The sequence below is a fragment of the Xenopus laevis genome, chromosome 5S (genome assembly GCF_017654675.1).
Source record: "Xenopus laevis strain J_2021 chromosome 5S, Xenopus_laevis_v10.1, whole genome shotgun sequence".
Taxonomy (NCBI): Eukaryota; Metazoa; Chordata; class Amphibia; order Anura; family Pipidae; genus Xenopus; species Xenopus laevis.
Window position 1 is genome coordinate 97,875,125 of NC_054380.1, and position 19,835 is coordinate 97,894,959.

The window sequence follows — 19,835 nt, forward strand, 5'->3', positions numbered from 1 at the left end:
GTTGATGCCATATTAAAGAATAGAGGTTTTTTTTTCCCCAGGATTTGCAAACATTTGCAAAGCAGAAAGGTATATTCATCACAATGTCATTGACTATATAAAGTCAAGGCACTGTACGTATAATCAAAAATAGCTTATAATGTTCATTTACCCTTCCGCTACCAGTCTTACACACCCCACCAATGTTTTTTTTTTCTTTTGTCGCAAACATTTCTTTAATTCCCTTCTCTGCTAGGAATTTTATTCGGACCTTTATTTTTCTTCATTGCCAATGTATGAATTTTTTCTAAACATTATTTAGGGGCAGATTTATCAAGGATCGGATTCTGAGTTTTTTTAAACTAACATTAGCTTGAAATTCAACCAAATTCAAGCAACTGAAATTTATCAAAAAAATTTAATTTTTTAAACTCAGGTGAATGGGATAGACCCGCAAACTCGAATCTAATTCAAATCGAATTCAAGTTTTTTCTCCATAAAAAAATGGATTTTCAGGAAAGCTGCAAACAACTTCAAATTGATCCCAGGACAAGTTTAAGGTGGCAAATAGTTTAATTCGAATTCTTAAATCGCCAATACATGATAAATTTTAAAAAACTGGAATCAAATTTTAGCTATTCCCTAGAATAGTTTTTATTTTACTAAAAAAACTTGAAAATTCAAGTTTCAAAATTCTAATTTTCACTTCGACCCTTGATAAATCTGCCCCTTAAGGGCAGATTTATCAAGGGTCGAATTTATTAAAAAAAAATTTGAAGTTTTATTTGCAGGTGAATAGTCTGTATTTGTTCGAATTCATGGCGAATGGTCGAAGTTGAATTTTTAACGAGCCAGTGATAAATTTCGATATTCAACATTTCTAATTTTTTTCACAATTTTGGACTATTCCTTAGTCGAAGTACACAAAAATTAGCTCAAAATTTTATTTTTTTAAATTCTAATTTTTTCAATTCTAATTTTCACTTCGACCCTTGATAAATCTGCCCTTTAGTGTCATATAATATAATTTACATTAATCACATCATATTAATAATGGCAAGCATAACCGGCAGCCAGCACTTAGTAACCTCCTTTGCTACTATAAAGGAAATAGTTTAACTGCTAAGCATACCTGTTATACCTAAAAGAAATTCTCTTCAGCAGTATTTTAGTGCTATTATCACTAACCAAGTATTTCACCTACGCAAATATAAAAATGATCATTTCATAGTTTTTTCACTTTCTACATTTGTATTTTTTTTTTTAGATACAACTTTAAATCATATACTTAAAGGTTTTCACATTTAAACAGTTTTATGACTTTCTATGACTATGTATAGAACATTTTGGTCAGACTGAGCTGGGAGATATTAATGCAGCTTGTAAGAGCTTAATTTCTTGGGTTTCTATTGCACACTGCCCTTTTGCGTTAAACTTTGCTTTACATTTTTTTTAACATGTTTAAGGATTTAGAGATATTGGCGCTGATTTATGAATGCTGGACCATAGTGCACCTAACCCATAACAATAATGTCGGCTTGCTATAGGTTGCTGAACTGGTGCTAAATTGCCCAGTGTTCGTAAATACTTTGCAATGTATATACTATTAAAACGGAGATGAGCAAATCAGCTTGTATGAATTGGGTCAGCTGATATGACTAATAAGCTATAGCTTCTGATGATTTGTGCTTGTTGAATAAGGTTTTAATATCAAAATGTAAAAGGTTCTGAAACCATTACTTGGATCAGTATTTCAAAAAGGTGCATCAAAACACGTTGAGTGTATCTAGCTTAAACAGTAACATTATGAATTAAAAATGAACAAAAAAAATCAAAAAGTTTGTATTTCTTAAAAAAAATGAATAACTGGTTAAATGTCTGGATTATAATGCGTAGCATTAGTTAACTTTGTACCTCAAACATGTGTTGGATATTTATTTCATGAAGAAGTACTGAAGTATAAAAGCAAACAAAACAGACAATGTTGCAAAGCCTAAAACGATGAGAATGGCAAACTGTTCATCAGTAGGCATCATGCTCTTGAATTTAGAGCTGTCCAAACGTGATACGTCTCCTGGGAGCATGAGTTCATTTTGTCTCATTACAAAAGACACCGATGGACTAAGAGATCCAGAGAGCTCCTGTGAGGTATCCAAGCAGCGACGACATACACATACTCGGAATCTGTAATCCATATTTGTTTGAAGACCTGAGATTTGGAACAATGTGTCTTCTCCTTTATATACCTACAAAAGGCAAGACGTTGGATAAATGTACAAAATATGAAAATAGGGAACCAGTGTATGAAGTACATTGAGTACATTAAAGAAGCTTAACACTCACTGTATGTACAAGCCCCAGACCTTCAGCAGAGGGAGCAAATACCAGGAAACATCAGAAGAGGCTGGCACAAGCCTGGACCACACCAAGTTGCAGAACCAAAGTCAGATGGTAAAGGTTAAAAACTTACATATTACTGTTCATAATTAAGATCCAAGGCCTGACGCGTTTCGTGTCTACCAAGGACACTTAGGGGCACATTTACTAAGGGTCGAAGTGAATTCAAAGTAAATTTTCGAATTTCAAAACTTCAAATTAATTTTTGGGTACTTCGACCATCGAAGAGGCACTGTAAATGTGCCCCTTAGTCATAGGCTGTGAACATTTGTGATTTTTTTATAAAATTGGACTTTTAAAAAAAATCACAAATTTTTTGGAATTTATTAAACCCCGAGGATGGAAAAGCCTGAATCAGAAAATCCGGCATCTCAGACCTGTCCAGGTTGCATATAAGTCAATGGGAGAAGTCCCAATGATTTTTTTGATGTGCGCTGGGTTTCGAGCAATTCCCCGAGTTTTCGGGCAAAAAATCTGTGAAAATCGTATCAAAAATCCGAAAAAAATCATGAAAATCGGATTTTTTTTTAGCGCAAAGAACATTTTCTGGAAATTTAATAATAAATAAGAGTAAAAAACCGAGCGTATTTGATCAGAGTTTGTAGCAGAAAATATTTAGATAAAGACAGGCCTTGGTTCTTAGTTATTGAAAATAAAATGTACGTCTTTAACCTTTACCATCTTACTTCGGCTCTTCTACTTGGTGTGGTCCAGGCTTGTGCCAGCTTCTTTTGATGTTTCATTGGATAAACATATACAATATTAAAAAAAAAAGTGTCCTTTAAAATAAAATTTTGATTAAAAAGATTCTTCTTTCAGTAAAACTGCAAGTCAGGCACAAGCAAAGACGATCCACTCCTTCCCCAGTTGAATCAGCCTAAGGGTGGGGCCACTAAGTTACATGTTGTATAAGGGTGTCTGGACAGTAGGGATGGGCAATGACCCAACAAATTTGTAGAACCAGACACATGCATGAATGGAGCAACAGGGGTAGATGGGAAGACTAGCAAGTGATTTTTCCTTTACTGGCATATAGTTGGTTGCACTGTACCACCTAAATATCTCTATGCAATTCATTGAAAGGCACCGAATAGTGATGATGATCTACAAGACCTCTTAAGAGCATGTCTGGCTATTAGCCACAACAACCCTAAGCAATAAAATAGCCCTGCTACATACTATCAGCAGAACGATGGGTAACCAGATAACAGCTCCCTGGTAGTAAAAATCTGTGTCCCACTGCGACACATTCAGTTACATTGAGTAGGAGAAACAACAGCCTGCCAGAAAGCAGTTCTATCCTAAAGTGCCGGCTCTTTCTGAAAGCACATGACCAGGCAAAATGACCTGAGATGTTGCCTACACACCAATATTACAACTAAAAAAAAATACACTTGCTGGTTCAGGAATTAAATTTTATATGGTAGCGTGAATTATTTGCAGTGTAAACAGTGGAATTTAGAAATAAAAACGACACCATAAAAATCATGACAGAATCCCTTTAAGATATTGGTTCTAATGTATGTTTTTTTCACGCTGAAATGTCATTAATTATTAGTTTGTCACTGATCTTTATAGAAACGGTTATATTTATGTGTCCTGTATTTCACATTTTTCATAACTGAAGATCAATCGAGTAAAAGATGCAAAAGATTTAAAAATCAACATTCAGATTTATACAATAAATGACAAGGGTATTTATCAGTGTATGAAATATCCCTTACTATAGCGCATACTGTTAAAGGAGAAGGAAAGGCTAAAATTAAGTAAGCTTTATCAGAAAGGTCTATATAAATACACCAGTAACCCCTCAAAGTAATGCTGCTCTGAAACACAGCATTTCTTTGCTTTTTTTTGTGTACTCATGGGCTTCTTTATCAGACTTCCTGTTTTCAGCTTAAACCTCCAGGGCAGGGCTTGAGCATGCTCAGTTTGCTCCTCTCCCCCTCCCTCCTCCCCTCCCTGCTGTAATCTGAGCTCAGAGCTGTAAGTAGACTCAGGCAGGAAGTGATGTCACACCAAGCTTATATGGCAGCTTCTATCCTAAACAAACAGAGACAGTGTCTAGAGCTGTTTACTCATGTATGGTAAAGCATTCTGTAGAATAAATATAGCGTTCTAGCTTGCACTATTGTGGCTAATCTATTGGCAATAAACTGTCTTGGAGCTTTCCTTCTCCTTTAAAGATGCAGAGGCCCTCCCTTCCTTATCTATCTATCTATCTATCTATCTATCTATCTGTCTGTCTGTCTGTCTGTCTGTCTGTCTGTCTGTCTGTCTGTCTGTCTGTCTGTCTGTCTATCTATCTATATCTTTCTATCCTATCATTTCATTGTATTACCACAAAAGGAGTTATTAGAACCCCAATCGAAGGTATCCCAGTTCATCTGTCAAGCTAAGACACTTCTGCTGCGAAATGATAATAATAAGTGAAGAATCAAAGAGGAATCAGCGCAGTGAACTGAAATGACCTCCCTTAAAAGCTGTGTTCTAACTGACACTAAATTGAATCCGTTCCCACATTTCCCAGTCATTCTTCGTTCTGCACTAAATTATTATCATGATGAAAATATTTATAATCTAGAAAACATATTCATCCTTCTTCACATTTTACAACAATGCAGACAAGCTTATGACACAAGGTACAAAGATTTTCTTGGCATGCCAATGATGCAGAATGTGACAGAAATGCCACAAATTAACTGGCAATTTATTTAAAACACTCCTCCATTTATCATAATTCCCCTGCACTGCATCACTGATATTTTTAGCACTTTACATTCAGTTATGTAAGATGATTTTTGACCTTTGAGGCAGGTTTACCATATAACTTAAATAAAAAAACCTAATAAATACAATTAGCTTCACATTTTATATGGGGTGTTCACCTTTTAGTGACTTTTAGGGGCAGATTTACTAAGGGTCGAATATCGAGGGTTAATTAACCCTCGATATTCGACTAGGAACTAAAATCGTTCGACTTCGAATATCGAAGTCGAACGATTTAGCGCTAATCCTACGATCGAACGATCGAAGGATTATTCGTTCGATCGACCGATTAAATCCTTCGAATCAAACGATTCGAAGGATTTTAATACAACGATCGAAGGAATATCCTTCGATCAAAAAAACGCTGGCAAGCCTATGGGGACCTTCCCCATAGGCTAACATTGACTTCGGTAGCTTTTAGCTGCCGAAGTAGGGGGTCGAAGTTTTTCTTAAAGAGACAGTACTTCGATTATCGAATGGTCGAATAGTCGAACGATTTTTAGTTCGTATCGTTCGATTCGAAGTCGAAGTAGTAGTCGAAGGTCGAAGTAGCCCATTCGATGGTCGAAGTAGCCAAAAAAACACTTTGAAATTCGAAGTTTTTTTAATTCGAATCCTTCACTCGAGCTTTGTAAATGTGCCCCTTAGTATGTCTGAATATTGAGCCCCAAACTCGAAACTGCCATTTTATTCATATTCGATGGCATATGGCACAATTGTAGCCTCGGTCTTCAGTTGCAGTAAACTCACAACAATAACAGAACTTAACTCGGCCAATTGCTAAACATTTCATAAATGCTGTAGCTTGAAAAAGAATCCTGGATGTGATGCATGCGCAATTCAGCAGCACTTCCGCAACAATGGCTGTGCCAAAGGATGCCTATTCCCCAAAATAACTGGAGTGGGCTTATCTAAAAGCACAAGGCTGGCCTATGAAATCATTAGACACAGAAACGATCAATTGGTCCCTGTCTGGACACAAGCAAGTATTGCTGAATACAATGATTTCAGATTCTTGGGGCTTAGTTATTGCCCGGATGCTGAGGATTTAAGGTAACTGAGCGTTCCCCGAAAGTGATAATCTGCCCAAAGATCCCAAATGGTATATGACAGAGCATGTTTTGTTATGGGGAAAAAGTCTATTAGAAACAAAAATCAAATTGCCCCATTCATTTTTAATAAGGCTGTAAATATCAAACTGAAAAAAAAAATCCCTCAAACATCAAATTCCTTGAATGCTTCATATACAATTCCTACTGACTTCTATAAAATCTCAGCATGCTTTAGGTGGCAATTTTTTTCCAATTTTCTTTATTATGATAAATTCTTATTCACTCTCTCGTCATATCACGTTTAGTCTACTGTAACTCTCTTTTAATTGGCCTTCCCCTCCAGAGACTGTCGCCTCTCCAGTCCATAATGAACACTGCTGCGAGGCTCATACACCTCAGCAACTGCTCCTCCTCTGCCTTGCCATTCTGTCAATCCCTACACTGGCTTCCACTACCTTTCAGAATCAAATTCAAATTAATGACCCTGACATTCAAAATACTTCAAAACTCTGCCCCACCCTACATCTGTGAACTCATCTCTATATACTCACCCAACCGCTTACTACGCTCCTCTACTGACCTGCTACTCAACTCTTCTCTCATTACCTCCTCACATGCTCGCATTCAAGACTTTGCAAGGGCTGCACCCCCCTCTGTAACTCTCTCCCACGTCTGTCTGACCTTCTCCCAACCTTTCTGCTTTCAAAAGGTCTCTCAAAACGCACTTCTTTAGAGAAGCCTACCCTCACTCTGCTTAACTACCAAATACAATACCACATACATTACCATATCTCTCACTCACTTAATTCTGATCTTGCCCACTCCCACACCTTGTGTCTTATTCCCTTCCCTTTAGATTGTAAGCTCTTTTGCACAGGGCCTTTCTCATCTCTTGTACCGGTATTGGTTGTGATGTATATAACTCCATATGTTCTATGTATGTAATTAATGTGATTTTGTTGTATAAACACTTTTACTTCACAGCGCTGTGAAATGTGCTGGCGCTTTATATATAAATGGTAATAATAATAATAATAATCATAAAAGAAAGTTGCAAGAATAGTTGCAAGCGCTGCTTTTTTGTCAAGCTTTACTTAAATTGTTGGGTAAAAGTGTGTCTAGTCTACTAGTAAATAACATATATTTGTGTGTGTGTATATATATATATATATATATATATTACACCCCTAACAAGAAAAATAATGGAAATATTTCTGTAACATTTTGTTACCAAATCAAATGTTATAACGTGCAGAACAACAATTGATTGCAAAATAATTTAGAAACTGCACTGAGGTAATTTAATATAAAAAAATGTGATTTTTCATTCCCCTCTTACATACTTGTTTGTTTAATGCAACTTATCTCATGTATGCTAATGGAAAGCTTTATTACAAAAATATGAGAATTCCTATGATGAAATTCATCTTGCAACAAAATTCATTTGGGGACTGCTATCATTTCTTATTGGGTTATCTTTGTAGCACTCCGTGATTTATTACATTCATTCAAACAATTAGCATTTTTATAGTGTACCTTCTATATATCAAAATGAATGTTCAAGTTCATTTGGTGCCACTTGTAATTCTGATCACTGCAAAGAGCTATGGTCCCAGAATAATAACATGAGATTACAGTTGCATAACTTACCTGCTTATATTCAGCCTCTCGCCCAACCTGGATTTGTAATATATAAGCAATCGGATCCCCTTTCATTGGTAAAACAGACTCCCATGTGACTTCACATGCATTTCCTTCTAATTGTGTGATTCGCGGTGCTAAAAAAAAAATATAGCAGCGTTTTAGTGAAAGATAAAATACACACTAAAAGCATATTGGAGCACAGTATCATTAATACTAATATGAGGCAAAGCAATTAGCATGCCTGTCAAATAACCATAAAGACTCTCAGTCTCTGATCCCTCGAAGGCAGATAACACAGTTAAAACCACAAACCCGGAAAAGATAAATTTCAGATCAATTCCCCCCCCACTACCCTACAAAATTCTATTAAAAAAAGTCTTAACAAGTAAAGAATATTTTCATTTTAAGAAAAGACATTTTATTGCTTATTTTTTTTTTTTTTTAGCTGTGGGGTAATTAGAACCCGGCTCCATGTGTACAATGAATTCTGCTCTCATTTCTCTATTATTCTGGCAAAATTAAACATTCCTTTTAACAGCAAGAATTAGTTTGTATTTACATTTCACAGCGAGTGGCTTCTTGCAAGTGCCATTGTGACAGGTTTTATGTACAAATTAGGTTTTAGCGTTTTAGTTGATAAAACGTACATGCGGAAAAATGGCCAAATAAATGGGGGGAATGTAATAAAAGTCGCAAAGAGCATTTTCCCACTTTTAAGAAGTGTTTGAAGGTGTTGTAATCTTTTGGAACAAACATAACGACTTTTTCAGTAAGAAGTTTTATTACATTCACTGCGCACTGGGGCTAACTATAAAATTCGCAAACCTTCTTCCACTGTCGGAAGTGGTCACTAAACAGTTTTCGGGTGCGCAAAAGCTATATTAAATTTCGCAGAAAGGCAAATTTAGTTGCACAGAGGCATAACTTTTCGCATTGCGAATATTTTTTCCGTTACTGACTTTTATTACATTCCCCCATAGTCTTTATTATTATGTCCATCTTATGGTAACTTGGGTTGCTTATATTACTGAATGGAACTTTTGGAGTGATTAGATCTTTTACAGCATCCACACAACATGTGTTAATGAATTATTAATGTACTGTATAATAAATCAACAAATGATCAATAAAATGTCCCATTAACTGTTCTAAATTTCTACATTTAGTTGATACATTTGTTATCTGTGTCCCTGCTGAGCAGAATCCCTGAGTTTCATTAAAGGCGGCTGTTAGAATTGATACAATAGTTGCTAATATTCCACAGATACTGCTCAAAGATGTATCAACTAATTGTATCAACTAAATGTAGCAAATTGTAACAGATCTGATGTTCCTGGATCACCGAGCTGCCAGACTGAAACACCAGAGACACGAACATCAACTTCAAACTTACATTTTTGAAAACTGGTAAAAAACTAAAAGATGGGAAGCAATTGAAAAAAGTCTTTGTTTATGGTAAACAATCTGAAAACAACTGAACTGGAAAAAGTGTTTGGAAGGTGAACAACACCTTTAAGAAAGAGGCTTCATTCAAATCACATTCCATTGTCATCATGAATCATCCATAAAACATCTAAGATCCCGGTTGTCTATTGAAAGTGCACTGTTGCAAGTGATATAACAATAAAAGCTATAATTCAACCACAATCATATTTAAATAAAGCATCTCCCAGAATATATGAGTTTTTGCAGAGGAAAAATTATGGTCATAAGGATCAATAATCCCCCTTCCATATTCCTGAATTCCCTGTTTCAGAGGGCTCTGTTATGATCTTTATTATCAGAACATGTAAGATCGTAGGTAGCTTGGGTACAGATTCCTTTGTATGTAGGAGCTTTCATTCTGGAAGTCAGACTCTTTCTTGACCAGGATTTTGGACTGGCACCCAGGATAAAAAATAAACCATATTGGTTTGTGTATGGGGATACCAGCCAAGTCACAATGAGAACTCAATTATTCATAGCAGTGATCATATTTAGAACAAATCTCTACATTCCACCTTGGTTCCATTTAGGTGGTTATTTACTAAAATCCAAAAATGTCTCGCTATTTTCTTAAAACTCCTGTGCACATTTTTACCATATTTATCAATAAATCCACTCAAAGAAATCAGGTGTGGGAAAAGATTCCATAAAATTGTAAAAAAACAAAATCTGAATTGAACGATCTTTTAGGATTTGACAACCAAAAACTCAGATTTTTTTTTTTTGGATTATGCCCGAACGCCATGAATTATTCGGATTATTGTATGAAACCCTGCACAGACCATATCTTCCAGTTGTAAACGGGCCATTGACTTCTACATGACCTCGGCAGGTTTAAGATGGAGTATTTTTTTATTTGGACTTTTAAGAGGAGTTCAATAAATCTTGAAAATGTCAAGTTTTTTTTTTTCTATGAAAAATTTTTGTTGAAGTATGTTAATTGGTCATGGTCACACTTAGACCCACTCTCACACTATAGTTTTCTTTTTTCCAGCAAACACAAAGTAATTCGTATATACTATTCTGCAGGGTGGATTTGAATAGCCAAGCTATGATAGTGGAGAGCAGTGTTTTTGTTCTATGGTAATAACATTAATATTGGATTAGGAATGGTAGTTCTTAAGAAAATGAGAGGAAAGCAATTTTTAACACAGTAATGTGGTTATTGAGCTTGAGGAAATAGGCAAAGATCAGTCAAATGGCACCCCTTCACTAAAAATCATAAATTTTTTTTTTTATTTATCTTTAGCTAATAGACAGTATGGCAGAAAACAAGCTCTTTTCATTTAATAAAACAAAACATCTTTTGGAGTGCTTGGGTGAGAGCCAGTATGTGTAACATGCCAAAACTATAAAAAAGAGAGATTGTTAAACAAGAGCTTAAAGGAATAAAAACACGGATGCCTTCCTATTTTTTTGTACAATAACTCCCAGGTCCAAAGTCCTATATCTTGAAATATGTTCTTTTAATATAAAGGTGTCATTACTGTACTATGCTGTAAAAGAATGAACAACAGCTTCACCTATTAATTCTGCATGCTCAGGACTCCTACTGTCTTTAACCTCTCACCTTTAATTGTTGGAGGCACTAACTTTGTTGTGCTGAAAGTGCAGATGTCAGAAAATGGTCCTTCTCCTGCATCATTTACAGCTTGTATTCTGAAACTGTAACAAGTAAACTCAGCCAGCCTCTGTACCTTATATGTGTGACTTGGTCCTCTGTAGATGGGAAGAAACCTACAAAGTAGGAAAAAAATATCAGAGAGTTCATTTATAAGCACATCTACTGCATAATTCTTTTAAAAATACCACATCCAAGAAAATACACTGTACGGGCTATAAACATTCCTCTTTATGAAATACTTTGTACTGCGTATCTTGACAGCGCTATATAAATAAATGATGATGATGATGATGATGATGAAATACTTTCCATGCCACAAAAAAAAATACACAAAGATATAAATTACAAACCTTTTTCATCAGCCACTACAATAACATGAATTTATTGAGGCATACCTAACAGGGCCAGATTTCTACTCGTGGCGCATGGATGCTGGAGTCCTCCATCGCCCCCTCCCCTCCTTTAGGATCACGCTCTGTGCATTCTCTTTTCCTACATCCGGAGCACTGGTACAGGGCACACAAAGATTGGAATAACAGGGGAAAATCTTGCTTGTGCCTAGTCCTTAGTGCTCCCGATAGGAGCAGACTAAAATAATTTTGGAGAGCAACACAAGCGTGCAAAATTTTTTGCTTCGATATAAGGGGCTTCGATATAAGGGCTGTGATTGGGTATTGGTACTCCCTGTGTGGGCTTGCAGCCAACAGGAGGCTCTGTTTGGCAGTATACATGTTTTTTCATGCAACTAAAGCTTGCAATGAACTTAAACATAAGCACCTGCTTGGTGGCCACTGTGAGCAACATCCAAGGGGTTGAAGAGCAACATGTTGCTCACAAGCTACTGGTTGGGGATCATTGCTCTAGGCCCACGCCTTTGCAGCCTTGCCATAAATTAGGGCCTGTACCTAAAATACCCACAACCCATAAAAACACTCCTGGGGGTAAACAGGCACCCTCTTCTATTCAATAACAATTTGTGGTTATCCCTTAACACAATATATACATATGGCTTAATGCATAAAATTTACAGCATTATTATTAAAAATGTAATTAAAAAATGATATTATATAAAAAATATCCAGCCAATGATGTTCAATGTAGGTGTACACGTGCTGTAAGAAACACTCTGCATATCCACGACTAAAGTAATGTACAACCATAAGGCCCACTATATTGTGTCCCAAAATTAATTGATTGGTGTGCACGTACCCTCCAAGTTGTGAGCCATAATGCTGAGCTCATGTATGTAAGGAGGAACAATTTAGTATAAATGTTGCGACTTTTATATACATTATCTCTTTCCCCATGTATTGTGGCATGTGCCTCTTCTGCCTACTCCTAGTTTCAGTCCTGGACTGAGCGATGCTTTTGCCAATTCTTTTGTACACAACGAGATTAGGAAATACGTCACATTGTGTGTGCTCTGCTTGGTTCCTCCTCCTGTCTTATTAACTTGCTTAAAGTATTTCATCAGTTATAACCAGTGTTTAGTGATTTATCTTAAATCATACTTCTCACTGACACTTGTGTTTTGTAAAAAAATATAATGTACCCATTCTTTAAAATTAGAAAATATCAGAAGTCACCATGGGAGCCATGCTCTGTATAAAGGCACTCAGCCATGAGACTTGTGCCTTAATTGTGGAATTACTTCATATTTCTAATGTCCTTATATTTTGGGACAATATTCCCTATATCCACTATATCTTTGCTGGTAGAAGACACAACCTTATCTACACAAGTGAAAACAGTGAAAGAAGGGAGGAAATGGAGAGAAGGAAAGAAATGGATGTGTGCTTGGCCAATTAGAGAAAAACAAATACATTATTTGATACTGGTGTACACAAAATCCAAGCTTACAATTTAAAAGAAACATAGTGAGCAGCCGGAGCTCCTCCAAAAGGAACAGAGCTCACCAAATGGTGAGAATTAAACAAACCCAACAGTATTTTGTTGATATTTAGAAACTGCTGGATGTTCTGTTACAAATACATGATTATAGTCAGACGTCTGTATCTGTGGAAGATTAAAATACACAATAGAGATGAGGTTTTATAAACTAGTGTTTTTTTTTAAACAAAAGAAAAAAGTAATGATATTAATCTAAAACCATTCTGACCTTTAAAGCACTGGGATGCAGTGCAACATGGCTGCCTTTTAACTGAATCACTGTGTAAATGAATTGCATTCTTGCATTTCTAATGCATTTCTAATGTTGCCCTTAAGGTTTTGTTTCCATACATTAACGCTGGCTTTTATATGGTTTATGCAGCAAGAAAAAGAGAAGCAGCTTTGTTAAAAATGGTATATGCCAATATATATGTTTGCATAAAATAGTTACATAAATGCTATATGTATACAAACATATGCTATGTGTGTGTAAAAATGTCTAATACTAAAAAATATACTGTATGCGTTGGTAGAATTTTATACACGAATATGGGACCTGTTATTCAGAATGATTGGGACCTGATTGGGACCTGATTGGGACCTGGGGTTTTCCAAATAAAGGCTCTTGCTGTAATCTCCATATCTTAAGTCTACCAAAAAATTAATTATTTAAACATTAAACCCAATAGGGCTATTTGCCTCCAGTAAGGATTAATTATATCTTAGCTGGGTTTAAATACCTGGTACCGTTTTATTATTACAGGAAAAAAAGGAAATAATTTGTTAAAATTAAGTCTATGGTCTTCCTGTATTTCAGAGCTTTCTGTATAATGGATCCCATACTTGTACACACATACAAGCACACATATATATACATCTTGATAAGGCTCTGAATATGTAACCAAAATTTTTGCATCTCAGTAAATACATATTAGGGTTAAAATCAGGTCCGGACTGAGAATTAAAATAGGCCCTGGCATTTCAGGTACACAGAGGCCCAATCAGCCCACATAGAGGCCCAAACAGCCTCCACCAGCCCACTAAATACTGACTTTCTATGGGACCTTATAGCAGCCCCTCTGGCATTTGCCAGAAACCACAGATTGCCAGTCCAGGCCTGGTTAAAATAGTCACTGTGGCATGACACGCTTGTGAGAATTACAATGATTTTCATATAGAAATGGTCTATCCAGGATTTTGTCACCCTGTGTGGCTAACAAAACACCTTGGGGCAAATTCACTAACCTGCGGAGTTGCGCTAGCGCATGCTTTGCCGCACTTCGCCAGGCGAAGTTTCGCCAGGGCACTGCTAATTCACTAAAATCCGAAGTTGCGCTCAGGGAGGCGAAAGGTAGCGAAGTTGCACTAGCGTTAATTTGTCAAGCAAAGGGAAGTTACGCTAGCGATGCCTAATTTGCATATGGTTCCAAGTTAAAGTACAATGGACGTATATGTAGCAGCAAATACATTACATTACACAAGCCTGGGAAAGCTTCATAAAATAAAATAGAGGTGTTATTTTGCCCTATACATGTGCCCACTGTATAGTTTAGGTGCCATATGTTAGGAAATGTAGGGGGGAAGGAGGGTACCTTACGATCTTTTTCAGCCTATCACCCTTAAAAAATGAAAAGACGCCAGCGTCAGAAAAAATTTCAACTTTTTTTGAAGTAATCCCTATCTACTCTATTGCACTTCGCCTGGTCTGATGTGGTGAAGGGAAGTCTGGCGCAAGAGGTAACGCTCAGTAAAATGCGCAAGTTAGTGAATTAGCGTAGTTACGTCCCTTCGCCATAGCGCAACTTCGCCTAGCGCAAGGGTGCGAAGTAGCGCTAGAGAAGGTCCACTTCTCTAGCGAATTTACGTCAGCGCCCGTTAGTAAATCGGAGAAGTAACGAAATTAAATCATGCTGCCGAATTTGCGCTAGCGTTAGCCGATTCACGCTTTTGTGAATTTGCCCCTTGTGTGCAGTCGTCCTTACAGTGTACATTTACATTGTGCAATATATAAATAACTGGACGTGTATGAATTTATTTCTGACGATCCCCCTCTGTAATACGGGGAAGCAATCAGCTGCCATTTACTTTCCAACCTACTGAACACTTATAGCAATTGAAACCTAGCCTTAAAGTACACAAGAAATCTTCTTTTCTCAGAATGTTCACTATTAAACTTAAAAGCCAGTGCATTACTGTCATTCCGGGAGAATCCACCCACTTATTTTCTTGTAACAAAACCAACAGTTTCTGCATATTTTACACACCCTGAAGGAATTCATACATTGCTGTCAAGTAAGAATTACATGAGACACAGGCAAGAATATGCTGATCAGAAACAAACATACCAGATAAATAAATACATAAATGGTTCCTATTGTCTCCACCAACTGGGTTGACACCGTAGCCCATTAAAATTGGACATGTAAAATCAAAATAAATGAATGGCTAGCACATATCTATTGCCATACAACATACTGTACATGTTTATATGTACAAGGGGAGGCACAACCCTAGGTAGTACGGTAACTAAGGGAGACGCAACACTAAACAAATACAAATGTTTACGCAATTTTTTAGGGAAATGTTATAGTTCTTCATGGCACATTACACCATAAAGCGTTTCATCAGACTGGAAGGGGACACATAGAGGAAGAGTCATTAACATTTGAATGGGGGAATCCTGATGGAGTTGCAGCAGTTCAGTATTGTTTTTACAGTTATTAAGTCTTGACCTTACTGTCAGAAAACTTTTAATTGGAGTATTAATGATTCAGACAGGTCTTTTTAGCACTAGAACAAATTGTTCCAGCACAGAAAGCAGCTTGGTAGATCTGACAGCATCTGTATTTTTTGTACCAAATGGTGAGCATAGTTACTGCTCATTAAATAAATACTAGACTCTCATAAATTAGCCCCATACTGTATAAAGTAAGGCTCATTTACCAATATTGATATATATTGAATATAGACTAACTTATAATAGACTTTACAAAAGCTAATTTGTTTCCATGGGTTACTGTATTGGGGTAGTTAAGCATGTTAGTAATTAATCTTATCATGTGCTATTTCTCATTGTTCTTTATTGCCCAGTGATGGGAAGACAAACCCTAAAAGATTGTTTCCCAATATACTGGGTGTTCAGAAACCAGAACTTACACATATACACATTTTATAGGTCTCATGTGATGAAATACAGGTATGGGGCCTGTTAACCATAAGGGCAGAGACACACGCTCAGATTCGGGGAGATTAGTTGCCCGGTGACAAATCTCCTCTTCTGCGGTGAGACTAATCTCCCCAAACTGCCTTCCCCTGCCTTCCCGCCAGCTAGAATTTAAATCGCCAGTAGGATGGCACTCAGAACGCTTTGTTTTCTGAAGTGGCCCAAAGTTTCCTTGTGAGGCAACTTTGGGCGACTTCGGAAAACGAAGCGCACCAATTGCCATCCCTCCGGTGTTTTACATTCTAGCCGGCAGGAGGCAGTTCAGGGAGATTAGTCGCCCTGAAGAAGAGGAGATTTTTCGTTGGTTGACTAATCTCCCCGAATCTGAGTGTGTGTCTCTGCCCTAATGCTCTGGACCAGGGGGTTTCCAGATAAGGGATCTTTCGGTAATTTGGATCTCCATACCTTAAGTCTACTAAAAAAAACATTGAAACATTAATTAACCCAAACAAGATTGTTTTACCTCTAATAAGGATAAATTATATCTTAGTTTGGATGCTCTTCAAATTAGGTGGAAAACAAATTATCTGACCTTTACCATTATTCTACTGCTTTTTGATATGGCAAGCTGCTTGTTAAACATGAAATAATAAAAAGAGCAATCTCTGCTGCGTTGATTCAGAGGCCTCATTTACAAGTGGGGATTGCAAGGTGAAAAAAAGCAAAAAATGGCATGTTTATACGATGCACCTCCACACTTGAAACGGATTCCATTGCAACGTAGACTATAGACGTCTATTTGTTAATTTCAGAGAATGTAGGGCATTCTGAAGCTCATCTTAGGGTAAGGTGTAAAGTACATTGTGCAGGGCTTTGTGCAATTAGAGTCTATGCAGCTAGACATTTTGCATGTAAAGCATCAATGTTTAAAACATAAAAAGGTTTTTATAAGATTGCAACCGAATTGTAGCTATGGTAAAGGTATGGAACATGTTATCCAAAATGCTGAAGACCTGGGCTTTTCTAGATAAAAAATGTTTCTGTAATTTGAATCTCTTGACCTTAAAGGAGAAGGAAAGGTTAAAACTAAGTAAGCCTTATCAGAAAGGTCCACCTAAATATACCAGTAAACCCTAAAAGTAATGCTGCTCTGAGTCCCCTGTCAAAAGAAACACTGCATTTCTTTCCTTCTATTGTGTACACATGGGCTTCTGTATCAGACTTCCTGCCTTCAGCTTAAACCTCCGTGCCCTGGGCAAGAGCATGCTCAGTTTGCTCCTCTTCCCCACCCCCCTCCCTTCTCTACTGTAATCTGAGCCCAGAGCAGGGAGAGACTCAGGCAGGAAGTGATGTCACACCAAGTTAATACTGCAGCTCCTATCCTAAACAAACAGAGAGTTTATAGAGCTTTTTACTCAGGTATGGTAAAACATTCTACAGAATAAATATAGCATTCTAGCTTGCACTATTGCAGCTAATCTATTGGCAATAAAATGCCTCCGTAGCTTTCCTTCTCCTTTAAGGGGCACATTTACCTAGGGTCGAATATCGAGGGTTAATTAACCCTCGATATTCGACCGTCGAAGGTAAATCCTTCGACTTCGAATAACGAAGTCGAAGGATTTTGCGCTATTCCTACTATCGAACGAAGCAATAATCCTTCGATCAAACGATTAAATCCGTCGAATCGAAGGATTTTAATTCATCGATCGAAGGATATTACTTCGATCAGGAAATTGTTAGGAAGCCTATGGGGACCTTCCATAGGTTTTAGGTGGTTGAAGAAATTTTTAAAGAGACAGTACTTCGACTATCGAATGGTCGAATAGTCGAACGATTTTTAGTTCGAATCGTTCGATTCAAAGGTCGTACTCGAAGGTCGAAGTAGCCCATTCGATGGTTGAAGTAGCCATATTCGACCATTCGAAATTCGTATTAATTTTCCTCTATTCCTTCACTCGAACTAAATGGGCCCCTATGTCTTCTAAAAATCATTTAAACATGAATTAAACCAATTGTTTTGCCTCCAATAAGTTTAAGATTAATTATATCTTAGTTTGGATCAAGTACAATGTGCTGTTTTATTATTATTATTACAGAGATATGGTACTAAATAATCAATCGACACTAACCTATATTAAATGCATTCAAAGCAAAAAAGTTTATTAAATTCCTCATAACAGCAGCAGCAGTAGTAGTTCCTTGATGGATATTTCCATGAGCATTTATAAAGCCTGTTGCTGTTTACTCCACTTGCTCATAAATTAGCAAAGAAGCGCAAACCACCACATACACCTACCGTCATGTGTCTTCCCTTCAAATGAATGGGAGGCAGCTCTGGCAGAATCGGACACTAAACGCTGGTGTAGAATATGTGTAGCCTATGTCCCATGAGCATAATTATGACATAAATTGTGAGTTATTTTTTGTAAAAGGCAGAAGGATAAGAATACAGCTGCTGGAGTCATTAAGGAACACCAAATATGATGCTCAATTTACCAAGTTACCAATTGTTACACTTCTCATGTACAGGAATTAGCTCAAGCACTGGGTTCTGAAGCACATCTAAGATATGTACTAATTTAACCAGCAAGCTTTGTGCTGTTTTAGATACGCTGCATGCATATTTGAATCCAGCTGTACTGTCTAACCAAGCTCCTACACTATTTGTTAAATTTCTCCTGCCTCCTGGAACAGGCTAGATTTAGAGTTTAGGGTGTCACTCTACTGAAAATTATAATCAAAACTTTTTCTTTTGAGTTAGGCTTCAGAGCCCCATTGACTGTCACTCTTTAAGTATGTTGGTTGATTAGCCCTGTCATCTTTGTTTCCCATGGCCAGAACCACAGAAGAGTTTGGGATTTAATAAGAGGCAATTTTCTGCATGTACCCATTTGCTGATCTGAAAATCAGACAATTTTGAGAGGAAGAAAAAGTAGGACTTCACACAGAATGAAAAACAATAATAAGATTTGAAGGGAAAATGTAGTAAACAGTGCAAAAGCTGAAAATGCTAAAAACGTATGGTCTGATAAAAGCCGCCAGCCATCCAGAACATATCAACAGCTTATTGGATGTATGAGGCCGTTTGACAGTCTGCCCAATATCTATATTATATATAAATGAGAAAGAAGCTTTTTTATTTTATGGAAAACAAAAGCTTTAGGTGTAGTGTACCTCAGCAGTGCTGCTGTTTTGAGATGGTATTAATGGAAGCTTGCTTTTAATTTTTAATGTAACCTGTACTAAATAAATAAGCATTTAATTAGAATGGAAATGCATACCTGTCTTCAGAGAGCTACTGGGGCATCTTTGGAGACACAGATCTTTACTGCTAAAGGGAAGTTGTTGCCTTGGGCTGGTACAGAAGTCTAAAACATAATGTACAACATTTCTAGACTACTTATTTAATTCTCCTTTAAATCTAAGCTTTTCAGAGAAGTCTACCATCTGCCCTGTAACTGCAACTGAAATATTATCCAACTAGGCTGAAAATTGCACTCCCAAAAATTACTGCTGTTCTTCACGCTCAGCACTGGACCAAATTATAGCCCTTTACCATCTACTATTTACAGTATGCATCCACTATAGAAGAATTTAGTAGATGTCACACACGGTTACCCAAAACCCAGAATAAGAGCCAAGGTTTGGATCAGGGGTGTATCTATAGAGGAAGCAGACCCTGCAGCTCCAGGGGGCCCCAGGAAGTATAGGGGTCCCGTGAGGCCCTAATTCATTTATAGTTTCAATAAATATTGGTAAAACAAAGCCAACCTCTAAACCTTTTGGGGGCCTGAAATATAATTTGCTGTGGGGCCCAGTAATATCTAGT

General features: G+C 37.0%; 1 protein-coding gene across 2 annotated transcripts in view; it reads right to left on the reverse strand.

Moving 5' to 3' along the window:
- Positions 1 to 929: 929 nt before the first annotated feature.
- The window catches only part of fndc3b.S (fibronectin type III domain containing 3B S homeolog), a 190,444-nt gene continuing 171,538 nt past the window's right edge, over positions 930 to 19,835 (reverse strand). For both annotated transcript variants that reach the window (XM_018265699.2, XM_018265698.2), the window contains exons 24-26: positions 10,897 to 11,063; positions 7,848 to 7,975; positions 930 to 2,225 (exon numbers count right to left, since the gene is read on the reverse strand). In XM_018265699.2, the coding sequence (XP_018121188.1) occupies positions 1,914 to 2,225; positions 7,848 to 7,975; positions 10,897 to 11,063 (607 nt within the window). In that variant the 3' untranslated portion in view covers positions 930 to 1,913. The remainder of the gene's footprint in view (positions 2,226 to 7,847; positions 7,976 to 10,896; positions 11,064 to 19,835) is intronic.